General features: G+C 43.1%; 1 protein-coding gene across 11 annotated transcripts in view; it reads right to left on the bottom strand.

Annotated features, from left to right (window-relative positions):
- LOC140695949 (uncharacterized) overlaps positions 1 to 10377 on the bottom strand; it is a 54045-nt gene extending 43668 nt beyond the window's left edge. For 2 of the 11 annotated variants that reach the window (XM_072959067.1, XM_072959068.1), the window contains exons 1-2: positions 10179 to 10376; positions 8963 to 9112 (exon numbers count right to left, since the gene is read on the bottom strand). In XM_072959067.1, coding sequence (XP_072815168.1) covers positions 8963 to 9112; positions 10179 to 10243 — 215 coding nt within the window. In that variant the 5' untranslated portion in view covers positions 10244 to 10376. Of the gene's footprint in view, positions 1 to 1268; positions 1416 to 8962; positions 9113 to 9455; positions 9567 to 10178 lie in introns of those variants that run through there. The other 9 variants (XM_072959069.1, XM_072959071.1, XM_072959070.1 and 6 more) reach the window with 7 other exon arrangements.
- Between the last annotated feature and the right edge of the window lie 3408 nt (positions 10378 to 13785).

Here is a 13785-nt window from a genome sequence, read left to right as displayed (position 1 = left end):
TTCTGGTGGCACAGTCCACCACAACTCTCCCTGTGTATATTTCATTTCACTCCTTCACCCTTAGGGACAGGAGGAATGAGATCTGCTTAAGGGGTGAGAGGGCATCGAGGGATTAGGCAGTTGGAAAGAAAAAAAAGTGCACCTTCAAATCTTGAAATAAAAGGCAGTGCCTAAAAGGCAACAATAACCTCCTTGAAAGATTTCATGCATTCTTTTTCTTTTTTCAAATCCCCTCTGTCACTGCACACTAAGCTAGCCTGCTCAGGGTGAAGTTCTGGGAGTGGGGATGGCTGCCTGTTTCAGACAAAGGGATGGAGTTAACACAAACACAGGAGACGTGAACTTTCACCCACTTAAACGAAGAATTAAGGGGGGGAAAAAAAAAAAACGGCCGAGCGCTTCCTCTGGGAACTAAGCCCAGCCTTCATCCATTGCTAGATGGTAGAGACCCGGAGTTGGGATTAAGGCCACGGGACCTTCCCAGGCTGGCGTTCCCACCAGCTCTCAAGCGACAGAGCGGCCGGCCAGCCTTCCGGAGGTGCCTCCTCGGTTCCTCCTCCTCCTTTCCTAACACAGGCGACTCAACAGCAGGTCTCATCACCCGAATGCTAACTTGCCCCTCCTCAGCGCCCAAAATAGCACGCCTTGGGACTCCAAGCCTGAGAACCCACAAGGCCCGCACTTGGCCAGGCAAGGCTAAACCGGCAGAGCGTGCCTCAGTTTCCCTGCTGCTAGGCCGTTCAAAGACAAAGCACCTAACACGCCCAGCACCCCCAGCTTACCACAAATCTCGCTGCAGGGCGCAGCGGCCAACCGGCCCCGGGTCTGCGCCTCCCAAGAGACCCCCCACGCTGGGGCAAGGGGTGACGGAGGACAATGCCAGGGTTGGAAGACCCAAGGGTGGCGCCTGCGGCTGGGGGTCGGGTCCTCCGAGCAAGCAAGAGCCCTGCCTGGATGGCAGAGGGTTAAGCCGGGTGAGCAATGGGATCCCCTGGGAGGAGGGCAGGCTCGGGGTCTGAGGTCTGGGAATCCGAGGTCCGGTCCGCAGATCGCGAGGGGGTACCCAGGTCAGACATGAGATCCTGGTACTAGGAGGAAAAGGACTGCCCAGGGACAGCCGGGCGCGGAATCTCCCATGTCAGTCCCCGGCCAAAGCGCCAGATCCACCAGGGATGGACCCAGGTGAGGAGCCGGGACCCACACGGGAGGAGGCGGGATCCAGGACCTTTCCGGCACGAGAAAAGGGGCGGGGGCGCCACGCTTCTCACCGCTGGAATCGATTCTGGAACCGCATTGATCCTCTGCTCGTCCTCGGGGGCCGGGAGCTCCGTCTCGTCTGCGCCGGCGGCCGGGCGGGCGGCCCTCATGAGCTTGGGCTGCTCCGGAGGCCGCCGCGTGCCCGGCGGACCGCTCGGCGGGGCAGGGATGGAATGGGTTAGGCTGGAGGTCGGGACAGGGCCGAAGCCAAACCGGGCAGCTGGGGGCGGGAGGGAGGCCGCTTCAACGGCCCGGGCGCCTCCCGCCTCCCGCCTCCGGGCGCGGCCTCGCAGCGGAGGGGCGGGGCGCCAGGGAGGGGCGGAGGAGCCGGGAGGGCGGCGCGCTTCTGGAACGGGTAGAGTTGGAGCGTGAAATGACAAGTGGCGGAGGGCAGAGGAAGAGAAATTGTAAAGGAGGAGGTGGGGCACGAGTCATAAAAGCAGCTATAAAGAAAATAGCCCCCAACGGGGACCCCTGTCTGCGATCTAGTCCTGCCTCTGTGTCACTGGTTCATTCTTCATGATCTATTTCTCCATCCCTCTGTTCATTTATTTCTTCTTCGTTTGCAGGACCAGCTACCCCTAGGCTGTTGTGTGAGGTTCCAGGGCAGATTTAAAACCTTTCCTTGTCTGTCATGCGAGGAGTATCGTCTAACTCAGATTCCATGAGAACCGCCAACGAGGAGCCCTCCCAGGGATACTTATATGTTATTCTTAATTTATTTTAGTCCAGGCAGCCTCCAGATAAACCAAAAAGTGGATCTGAGGTGATGTGATCCTGTCATAACAGCCTCATTCTCACAGAGTGCTCACAGCAGAAGTAACTGTACTGCCAGAAGCACCAGTGGGTTGCCCACACAGGGAGGTGGGGCTGAAACCTGAGCCAACTCCCAATGGCTGTTATTTCCTGTGGATTTATGCCACCAACAATTTTGTGAGTGTAGCCCCCTACAGGATATCTGAGCAGATTACTGGAGCTCTATGGCTCTGCCCGATCCAACATCAGCAGCAGTGGGCTTCATGGGTGCATCCACATGAAGGCAGGGTTGGGGTCTATGCTAATTTCCAGTGATCCCACAGAGGGTCTGGGTGCAGGACTACAGAGGGTGCCAGGGGATTTATGCGAGCATCTTTGTGACCACAGAGCCTGAAGGATACCTGGGCTGATTGCCCACATTCCCATGGCTGAGGCAAAGATTAGGTCAATGCCAATAACAGTGTACATAGTTAGCATGCACATTGGGTGACAGGTGACATCACAGAGCAAATTTCTTAGTGGATAGCTCCTTTGGAGGAAACTCTGTAGCTTCTTTCTCAGAAGGGACATTTCAGTACAATCTGCCTCACACCACAACTTAGAATTAGATCTAGGGGCTTCAATTCCAATAACTGAAGAGCAAACCTTGCCCTGTGACAACCACAGAGCAAAAAGGAGGCCCTGCTCAACACCCAGTACAGGCTCTAGTTACCACAACAACAATCATACCTCCTATCAAGGGGATAAAGGCCAGTACACCATGAGAAAAGATTTTGCAGGCATCCATACCAAGAAAAACAGCCCTCACACCAAAGTTTTAGACTCATGCAGGCTACACAGGGAGTCTCTCACATAAAAATAGCCCTTTAATACCAGAATAAATAATTGTCTCTCTTAAATTCATAAATTCAGAGAAATACAAGTAAAATAAAGAAACTGAAGAACCATTTTCAATTAAAAAAACAAGAGAATTCCTCTGAAAGAACAAAAATTGAAAGATACCTCTCCAGTTCAAAGATGAGATAATAAAATAGTGACAGAATTAATAAAGGCTGTTGATAGAAATAGAGATCATGTAAAAAGAAACTAGAAAATATGAAGAGGAACCAATCAAAACCAGAAAACTCAATTGCAAAGATGAAAATCAAGCTAAATGCAATAAATATCAAACTAAATAATGCTGGAGAATAAGTAACTGATTGGAAGATTAAATGATAGAAATCACCAAATCAGGGAGTTTCATGATGGCAGAATGGAAGAATACAGAGCTTACAATCTCCCACAAATACATCCAAAATATATCTACATGTGGAAAATTCTCAGAGAATATCTACTGAACTCTGGAAGAAGATGTCATACAAGTGAAGAAAATCATCACTAAACCAGGTAGGAGAAAAAAAAAAAAAGAAATCAGGATGGGAACTGCCCTTCAGAGAGGTAGTGGCAAAGAGGAAATTGTCCTCACCTTGGGAAGCCTCCTCTACAGCAGGGAGGTTCAGTGGGATAAAAGAGGCTATTCAGAGGCTCAGAGAAGAGCACAGGATCCATTTTGCAGCAGATACAATGGAAAGAGACTAGCACAGAGAGTCTGTGCAGAAATACAAAATAAACTGAAAAACAAGGATTAAAATGGCAATAAACACACATTTATCAATAATTACTATAAATGCCAATGAACTCAATTCTCCAATCAAAAGACATAGAGAGACAGATTGGAAAATTAAAAAAAAAAAGAAGACCAACATTATGGTGAGTGACACACATAGACTGCAAGTGAGAAGATGGAAAAAGATATTTCATGCAAATAAAAATGACAAGAAAGCAGGGGTAGCAATACTCATATCAGACAAAATAGACTTTAAAACAAAGATCATGAAGAAAGACACTATATAATGATAAAATGAGCAATAAAAGAAAAAAATATACCCAGTACAGAGGCATTAAATATATAAAATCATACCAACAAATATAAAAAGATAAGTTGATGGTAATAAAATACTAGTAGGAATACTAATTTTATTGGAAAGGCATCCAGAAAGAAAATAAATTAACAGAGATACTAAATGACACAATAGAACAGTTAGACATAATTGATATTTCAGGACATTATGTCAAAAATTTATATATATTTTTTTCAAGTGCAGATGGAACATTCTTTAGGATAGATCACATATGTGGCACATACTTGGACATAAAATAAGCCTCAACAAATTTAAAAGGATAGAAATTATTTCAAGTATCTTTTCTGACCACAATGGCATGCAACTAGAAATCAACCACAGAAAGAGAAATAAGAAAAAATAAATAAAAAAGACTGCATGGAGACTAAACAACATGCTACTATAAAACAACAACAACAACAACGACAACAAAACAAAAAGATAGATCAATGATAAATTCAAAGAGGAAATTCAAAAATATCTTGAGAAAAATGATAATGAAATTACAACCACACAGAATCTATGGGATGCAGCAAAAACAGTCTAAAGAGGGATGTTCATAGCAATACAGGCCTTCCTCAAAAAATAAGAACAATCTCAAATAAACAACCTAACCTAGCACCAAAAACGATTAGAAAAAGAAGAACAAGCAAGACCTAAATTTAGCAGAAGGAAAGCAATAATTAAGATCAGGGAGGAAACAAATAAAATAGAGATTTAAAAACAATAGGAAAAAATCAATAAAACCAAGAACTGTTTTTTTGATAGAGTAAACACTATGACAAACCTCTGGCCCAGCTCACCAAGAAGAAAAGACAGAGGGCACAAATAAACAAAATAAGATATGAAAGAGGTAAATTACAACCAACACCACAAAAATTAAAAAAAAATAACCAAATACTATGAACAATTCTGCAACAACAAATTGGACAACCTCGGAAAAAATGGACAAGTTTCTAGGAACATACAATTCACCAAAACTCAATCAAGGATAAATAGATAATTTGAACAGACTGATCACTAGAAATAGAATAGAATCAGTAATAACATTCCTGCAAACAAAAGTCCAGGACTAGATGGCTTCACTGGGGAATTCTACCAAACATGGAAAGAAGAACTTATACAAATACTTCTCAAACTGTTCCAAAAAACTGAAGAAGAGAGAACACTCCCAAACTCATTCTAGATATCATCCTGATACCAAAACTTGACAAAGACATTACCAAAAAAGAGAACTACAGGCCAATATCTTTAATTAATGTAGATGCAAATATTCTCAACAAAATATAAGCAGACATAATCCAACATCATAAAAAAATTATACAACATGATAAAGTTGGATTCCTCACAGGGACACAGGATAGTTTATCATATGAAATCAGTCAATGTGATACACTACATCAACAAAAGAAAGGGAAAGAAATCACATGATCATAACAATAGATGCAGAAAAACCATTTGGTATCCATTCATGATAAAAACTGCTACAAAAATGGGAAGAAAGGAAACACATCTTAACATAATAAAAGCTACTTATGAAAAATTGACAGCCAACATAATACCTAACAGTGAAAAGCTGAAATAGTCCCCCTAAAATTTGGAGAATGCCCACTCCCACTACTTCTATTCAACATAGAAATAGAAGTCCTAGGAACAGCAATCAGACAAGAAAAATAAATAAAATTTATTCAACTGGAAAGGAAGAGGTTAAATTGTCATTATAGGCAGAAGATAAGATACTATATATAGAAAACCCTAAAGATTCCACATAAAGACTATGAGAACTGATAAATTCAGCAAGCTATCAGAATACAAGATTATCATACAGAGTGCTGTTGCATTCCCTTACATTAACAATAAACATATCACAAAGAAAAAGTTAAAAAATCTCTTAAAATTGCATCAGAAAAAAAAAAAACTTACCACAAATACACCTGTTCAAGGAGGTAACATATACTTAGAACTATAAAACATTGATAAAGGAAAGTGAAGATGATTCAGTGAAATGGATTGGAATAATTAATATTTGTAAATAATCATACTACCCAAAGCAATCTACAAATTTCTTGCAATCCCTATCAAATTACCCAGGACATTTTTCACATAACTAGAACAAATAACACTACAATTCATATGAAACCATACACGTACACACACATAAACACACACACACACACACACAAATAGAATTGCTAAAGTAATCATGAGGGAAAAGAACAGAACTGGAGGCATAACTATCACAGATTTCAAACAATACTTCAAATCTACAGTAATCAAAACAGTATGGTATTGGCACAGAAAAGATGTATCGATCAATGGAACATAATAGAGATCTCAGAAATAAACCCACATACCCAATGGCAATTAATCTTTGACAAAGAAGGCAAGAATATACAATAGAGAAAAGAGTCTCTTCAATAAGTCGTGCTGGGAAAACTGGACAGCTTCATGTAAAATAATGATATTAGAATGTTCTGTAACACCAAATACAAAAATAAACTAAAAATAGATTAAAAACCTAAATGTGAGACTGGATACTATAAAACTCCTAGATGAAAGCATAGGCAAAACAATCTTTGATGTAAATCACAGCAATATTTTTTGGATCTGTCTCTTAGAATAATGGAAATAAAAGCAAAAATTTCAAAACAAAATGGGATGTTAATAAACTCAAAAACTTTCACACAACAAAGGAAACCATAAACAAAATGAAAAGACAACTTATGGAATGAAAGAAAATATTTGCAAAGATACTACAAACAAGGAATTAATTTCCAAAATATATAAACAGCTTATACAGCTCGATATCAAAAAAAAAAAAAGCCCAATCTGAAAATGAGCAGAAGACCTAAATAGACATTTCTCCAAAGAAGACATACAGGTAGCCCACAGGCACATGATAAAAATGCTCAACAATGCTAATTATTAGAAAAATGCAAATGAAAACCACAATGAGGTATCACCTCACACATGTCAGATTGACTATCATCAAAAAGTCTACAAATAATAAATGTTGGAGGGGATGTGGGAAAAAAAGGAACCCTCTTACACTGTTGGTGTGAATGTAAATTGGTGCAGCCACTTTGGAGCAGTATGGAATTTTCTTAAAAAAACTAAAACTAGAGTTACTATGTGACCCCAAAATCACACTCCTGGGCATATACCTGGAGAAAATGCTAATTCAAAAATATACATTCACCCCCATGTTCATAACAGCACTATTTACAATAGTCAAGATAAGGAGGCAACCTAAGTGTCCAGTGTCCATAGATGAATGGTTCAAGATTTGGTATATATATACACACACATATGCAATAGAATATGACTGAACCATAATAAAGAATACAATAATGCCATTCGTACCAACATGGATGGGCCTAGAGATTATCATACTAAGTGAAGTAAGTCAGAGAAAGATAAATATCATATGATATCAGTTATATGTGTAATCTAAAAAAAAGTACAAATGAACTTATTTACAAAGTAGAGACAGACACAGACATTAAAAAACAAAAACTATCATTACCAATGGGAAAGAGGATGAGGGATAATTTAAGAGCCTGAGACTAACATATACACACTAGTATATGTAAAATAGATAAACAGCTACCCTGCTAAATAGCACAGAGAGCTATATTCAGTATCTTATAACCTATAATAAAAAAATCTAAAAAAGTAATATATATGTATATATACTGTATGTATGTATGTATGTATGTATATAACTGAATCATCAATTTGCTGTACACCTGAAACTAATTTATTGAAAATACCCACTGCAGTTTTAAAACTAAAAGTGCAGTTTCAGGCTTTCCTTAGTCTTGATCAATTTTTAAATGTCTGATTGTCATGTATTTTTGTTTTGTAACTCTTTCCTTCTTTATTTCCACCGAGATATCATTCTCCCCCCAACTCCTGTTGAAGGTTTGCACAAGCTGTCTGGAGAAGGCATAACTAAGGCAGGATACAAACACCATTTAAACCCCTTTCACCGTAAGTGTCTTCCATTATAAAAGATAAGGTGAAGACAAAAACAACAACAACACAGTCACTTATTTTCCTGCTTTCCTTGAGCCAGGGGGTATTATATAACTCAGTTCTGACTAAGGTGACATAAGAGGAAGTTTGCTCCTAGAATTTATTTTCTCTATGATAGAATGAAAGGACTTGACAGAAGTACATGAGGAAGCCCCATTTTCCATCCTTTTTATTTCTTAATATTTGGAATAGGTCACATTAATGATGTTTGGATTGACACATTCATTTAGTTATCGTGAGGGAAACAAGGGAATCACATACAGTCTCCTGTCATTGTTGAGATGTTTAACCAATCTCTTGAAACTATCTTCTGACATATTGCTTATGGAATAATTCTCATGTTTTAAAAATAGATGTGTTTATTGCTGTCACCATTGAGTATATTATTATGTTTATTACAGTCAGACATACCCCAATTGATACTCAGGTTTTCCCACTAGAAAATGAGGAAAGTAGACAAAACTAGAATCTAATATGTGAAAGAGGTAAAGTGTGAGACCAATTTCAAATGTCGAGTAAGTACTAAAGAGACTGAGCTGGAACAAATAACCAGGACAAGATAAGAATTTGACTGAACGTGAGTGAGAACAAAAGAGAAATGTTTATAAGAATTACCAGGAATATTATTGACTATCCATTTCTTTCATTTATGGATCAACAGTTATGTCATTGGCTTAAAATTGCAAATTAGAAATTAACCAAACACTGTAAATCAACTCTACTTCAATTAAAGAAAGAACCGTAAAAAAATAAAAATAAAAAAGGAATATTTGACAGAGATGTATGTTCCCTGCCAGGTCTGAAATATTTAATATCTGGCCCTTTTCAGAAAGTTTGTCACCCCTTATAACTTTGGCAAAGAGCAAAGCAGCCAAGTATACAGCAGATCTTTCATGATCCTGCCCCGCCTGCTCCTCAGCACCCTCCGCCCCGCTCTCCCGGCTCTGAGCCCCCCGGGGACGGAAACTTACCGGTCCCTGGTTCTCACGGTGCTCTGTCCCCTCGTCCGTCCGGGAAGGTCAGCTCCTGGCGACGACCGCTGACTCAGGCTTCCTCGGGAACGGCACCTCCGGAAACAGGGCACTTCGGCCGCCCCTCGCAAGTCTTTTCTTTCTTTACACCTATCGGGCCATGAATTCACAGGAGTGGGTTTCCACGGGGCTGGCTCCTTCCCCTCGGCTCTCACGCCGCCCGCCTCTGGCCGCAGCAGGCTGGCGCATCACCGGAGCCCTCTCTGCTTTCCCTCTTTCTCAGACCACTTCCCCGACACGTGTCAGGAAGTGCTCCCGCTCCGGCGGCGGGAACCGGGCCCTTGTTCGTTCACAGCGATGCCAGCAGCGCGCTGGGTGCCGCCGCCACCGCCCGCTTTCCGCCGCCGTCTCCCGCCTCCCGCCGCCGCCTGCCGCCGCCCGCAGCCCGCCGCGCTCCCGCTCCGCGCGGCGGGAACCGGGTCCTTGTTCGTACACAGCGATGCCAGCAGCGTGCTGGGTGCCGCCGCCGCCGCCGCCGCCGCCCGCCGCCGCCCGCAGCCCGCCGCGCTCCCGCTCCGCGCGGCGGGAACCGGGTCCTTGTTCGTACACAGCGATGCCAGCAGCGTGCTGGGTGCCGCCGCCGCCGCCGCCGCCGCCGCCCGCCGCCGCCTCCCGCCGCCGCCCGCCGCCTCCCGCCCGCCTCCCGCCGCCGCCCGCCGCCTCCCGCCCGCCTCCCGCCGCCGCCCGCCGCCACCGCCGCCCGCCGCCTCCTGCTGCCGCCCGCCGCCTCCCGCCCGCCTCCCGCCCGCCTCCCGCCGCCGCCCGCCGCCTCCTGCTGCCGCCCGCCGCCTCCCGCCCGCCTCCCGCCCGCCTCCCGCCGCCTCCCGCCGCCGCCCGCCGCCTCCCGCCCGCCTCCCGCCGCCGCCCGCCGCCACCGCCGCCCGCCGCCTCCTGCTGCCGCCCGCCGCCTCCCGCCCGCCTCCCGCCGCCGCCCGCCGCCACCGCCGCCCGCCGCCCGCCGCCGCCTCCCGCCCGCCTCCCGCCGCCTCCCGCCCGCCTCCCGCCGCCGCCCGCCGCCGCCCGCCGCCTCCCGCCCGCCTCCCGCCGCCGCCCGCCGCCACCGCCGCCCGCCGCCTCCTGCTGCCGCCCGCCGCCTCCCGCCCACCTCCCGCCGCCGCCGCCGCCGCCGCTTCGTGGAGCCGTTCGCGGGGCCTACCTTTTTGAAGAGTACCCATGCCCTCCATGGCTCCAACACCCCTTTTCTCTTGACTCCGCGTCCATGGGGCCCCAGGAGCCACTCCACGTTCACGGAGAGGCCTGGAGGACACACAGCGCTCACTGCTCCGCTCCTCATCGGCGTAGGTCCTCTCTGGAAGCCACTGGAACAAGGCAGGGCCCGCCCCCAGGAAGGGGGCGTGGCCACGGCGCCCGCTCCAAGGACCCCGGGTCAGGCTGCCCTCCGCGCCGCCTGAAGAAACGCAGCCCCACTGTGATTGGATGAGACAATGCACTATAATAAGATGAATGTAATAATGGCCGCATCTTTTCAAATACAGAATATGGACGTTTTCATTTTCACAACTATGAATTTGGTTTTCCAAAATCTGGTTCCCAAAACCAATTTCTAAATGTTACAGCAGGGGGTCGGGGCAGTAATGGAAAGAAATGATTTATTTCATATATTCTTTTGATATGGTATATTACATTAATAGACTTTCTTTTGTTGAACCATTCTTGCAAACCTGGGATGAATCCCACTTGGTCACGGTGTATAATCCTTTTCATATGGTGCAGGATTCAGTGTGCTAGTATTTGTTGAGGATTCTTGCATCTAAACAAGAAATATCAGTCTATAGTTTTCTTGTACCATTTTGTCTGGCTTTGGTCTTAAAGGATGCGTTGGGAAGTGTTCCTGCCTCATCTGTTTTCTTGAAGAGATTGTGTACAGTGGTGTCAGTGTTTCTTTAAATATTTGTTGGAATTCTCCTGTGAAACTATTTGGGCCTGGAGATTTCCTATTTTGGGAGCTTCTAAATTCCAAGTTCAATTTTTTTAGTGGTTATAGGACATTCAGGTAGTCTATTTTACCTTAGTTGACTTTTGGTAGTTTGTGGTTTTCAAAGAATTGGTCCTTCCAATTTAGTTATTCATTTATTAATTCTTTTGTTTTTCAATTATAAAATTTTATTGAGAAATATATATATTTGTATTTGTATTTTCTCATATAATATTCACAGATGTGATTTTGGTGAGTTAAGAATCATAATGTCAGTATTTAACAGAACCATGCAGCTCCTCACTTGCTAGCTCTGAGTTTTTAGTTATGGACTTGGTACAGTTAAGATAATCCAGCTGTTGGACTACAGAACAAAGCTAAACCTTTTGCTTCAACTGAATTTCAAGTAAATAACTATACTCCATTGGATATGGGAAGCAGCAAGGGTATATTGCTCACAAAACCCAGGAGAGACAGGGAAATGTTCACATGAGAAGCACTAAAGAATTTGAACCATCCTAGTTTGCAATCCCAATTCTGCCACTTATAAACTATGCAATAGTGGGGTAGTTAATATCTCTAAGCTTTTTTCTTTGTCTGTAAGATGGAAATAATAATAGTGCCCATCTTACAAGGTTGTAAAGATTAAATGAATCAGATACATAAAATCTCTCAATATATAATATGCACATATATTTATAATTAGTGTAACTCTTTAAATTGGGTGTGCCTGAGTAATGCCACTAAAATTGCTTCTCTTTGTTCTCACTCCAAATTTTCCCTACTGCCTTTTTTTACCTTTCTCAATCACATGCTTTTCTGGGAACTTTAACTGAAAACAGGAAGGCTATGGCACATGACTCACCACCATCAATATCTTGTGAATGACAAAACCAGCTAATCATATTATTTTAGTCATAATAACTCCACTTTCTTAATTCTTATTTCAGGGTCTGCCTCTTCCAGGAATCTTTCCCCAGTGAATACCCATCATTCTCGTGCAGAATCCGTCATTATACCATCCCTCCATTCATGCATTTGACAATCATTTATTGAGCATGTGTTATATATGAGGAACATTTTCCCTCTAAGATTTTTGCTTCCTCAAATTCAATGACCTTCACCTCTATTCTACTTCAGCTACTCACCATCAATCAGATCTTCACTACCTGTGAAATCTTTAAATTTCAATGTTCTTTTCTCTAACCACAATTTTCTGTAACTTCCAATTCTCTTGAAAATTACCTACCAAGACTGCCCTTCCTTTTTATAACCTAATTAGGCCTTCTGGCTCCTTTGACTTTCCCACTTTGTCTTAGTTTATCAATTTCCTTTGGTTTTTTCTTCTATATTCAACCTGGACCTAGTGCTGAAATTATCCTTTTAACAACACTCTCAAATTCTTTCTCTTATGCTTCTGTAGGACCTATTCAGTAAAATGACAATGATGAATTTATTTTAAAATACTTCTCATCCATACTTATATGTGGGGGCATGGAGCACTGCTGAAATAAACCAAAAACTCATTTTATGAGTGCATGTTGCAGTACAAGTGATAATCATTATGGCTGGTGTAATACTCAGCTCCAGTCAGACCTTCAGTGTTGCCCTTTACATCTTCCTCTCAGTCTATAAACATAATAAAGTTTCTTCCAAAACAACTATTAGTCAACCCTTTCTTGATCTCTGTTGCTACTATTCAGTTTTCTATCTGAATTTTTCAGATGGGTAATATACATTCAGTATCTCTGTTTTCTGACTTCACATTCACTCTGTAACTGACAGCAATCTAGCTTTTATCTCCATGTTCCATCAAATAGCTCTTATACATATTACCAGTTATCTGCTAAATACCAGTGGGTACTGCCTCCCACCCCTAGTTTTTGTCTTACTAGATACCAATCCTGCATTTAATATTGTCGATCAAGCTCCCCATCCTGAAATATCAAAACTCTTGGTTTCTGAGAAGTTACACATTTAACACCTTTATTGTGATATACTTCCTTGGTTTCTGTGACAGTACAGAGTTTTAAAAATAAACTTTATTGGGATATAGTTGTCTTAGAGTAAAATGCCCTCATTTGTGAACAGTGTACTACTCTCTGAGTATGACAAACATGCACCCTCCTGTATTACCACCATAATCAAGATATAGAATATTTCTTTCATTCCCCAAAGTTCCCTCTTGCCCCTTTTCAGTCAGTCCTCTCTCCCTCCCCAGCCAGCTGCTGATCTGCTTTTATAGATCACTATAGATCAGATTTTCCTTTAAAATATTTCATATAAAATAAATTGTAGAGTATTTACTCTTTTATGTGTGGTGTCTTTCACCTAGCATGACGTTTTTGAGATTCCTTGATGTCGTTTGGTGTATCAATAGTTCATCCCTTTTTATAGCTGTGTAGTATTCCATAGTATGGATGTACCTTAGTTTGTTTACCCATTCAGGAGCTGTGGAGCATTCAAGTTGTTTCCAGTTTTGGGCTATCACAAGTAAAGGTACTGTGAACATTCAAGTGGCCATATCCTCTTACTAGTTCTCCTGCCTCTGACTGCTTCTGCTCTGTTTCCTTTTGATCTCTCTTTTTGAGCCCCTGAATGTCGATATTGTCTAGACTTATGTTTTAGCCCCAGAGTTATTCTTACTCTGTAAGTTTTACATTGGCATTCTCATCTATTTTCACCATTTAAATTCCCACCTGTATGGTGATTACTTCCAAATCTATGCCTTGTGTGGCTAAATGCTAGACATCCATCTAAATTCAGTTCTAGTGTCAGCCCCTCCAGGATGTTTCCCTTTATACTACAGTTGGTCAGGTGCCCTTCC

Source organism: Vicugna pacos, chromosome 4 (genome assembly GCF_048564905.1).
Source record: "Vicugna pacos chromosome 4, VicPac4, whole genome shotgun sequence".
NCBI classification, from domain to species: domain Eukaryota; kingdom Metazoa; phylum Chordata; class Mammalia; order Artiodactyla; family Camelidae; genus Vicugna; species Vicugna pacos.
The sequence above is the reverse complement of the archived record's forward strand: the minus strand, read 5'-3'. Positions and strand labels throughout refer to the sequence as shown.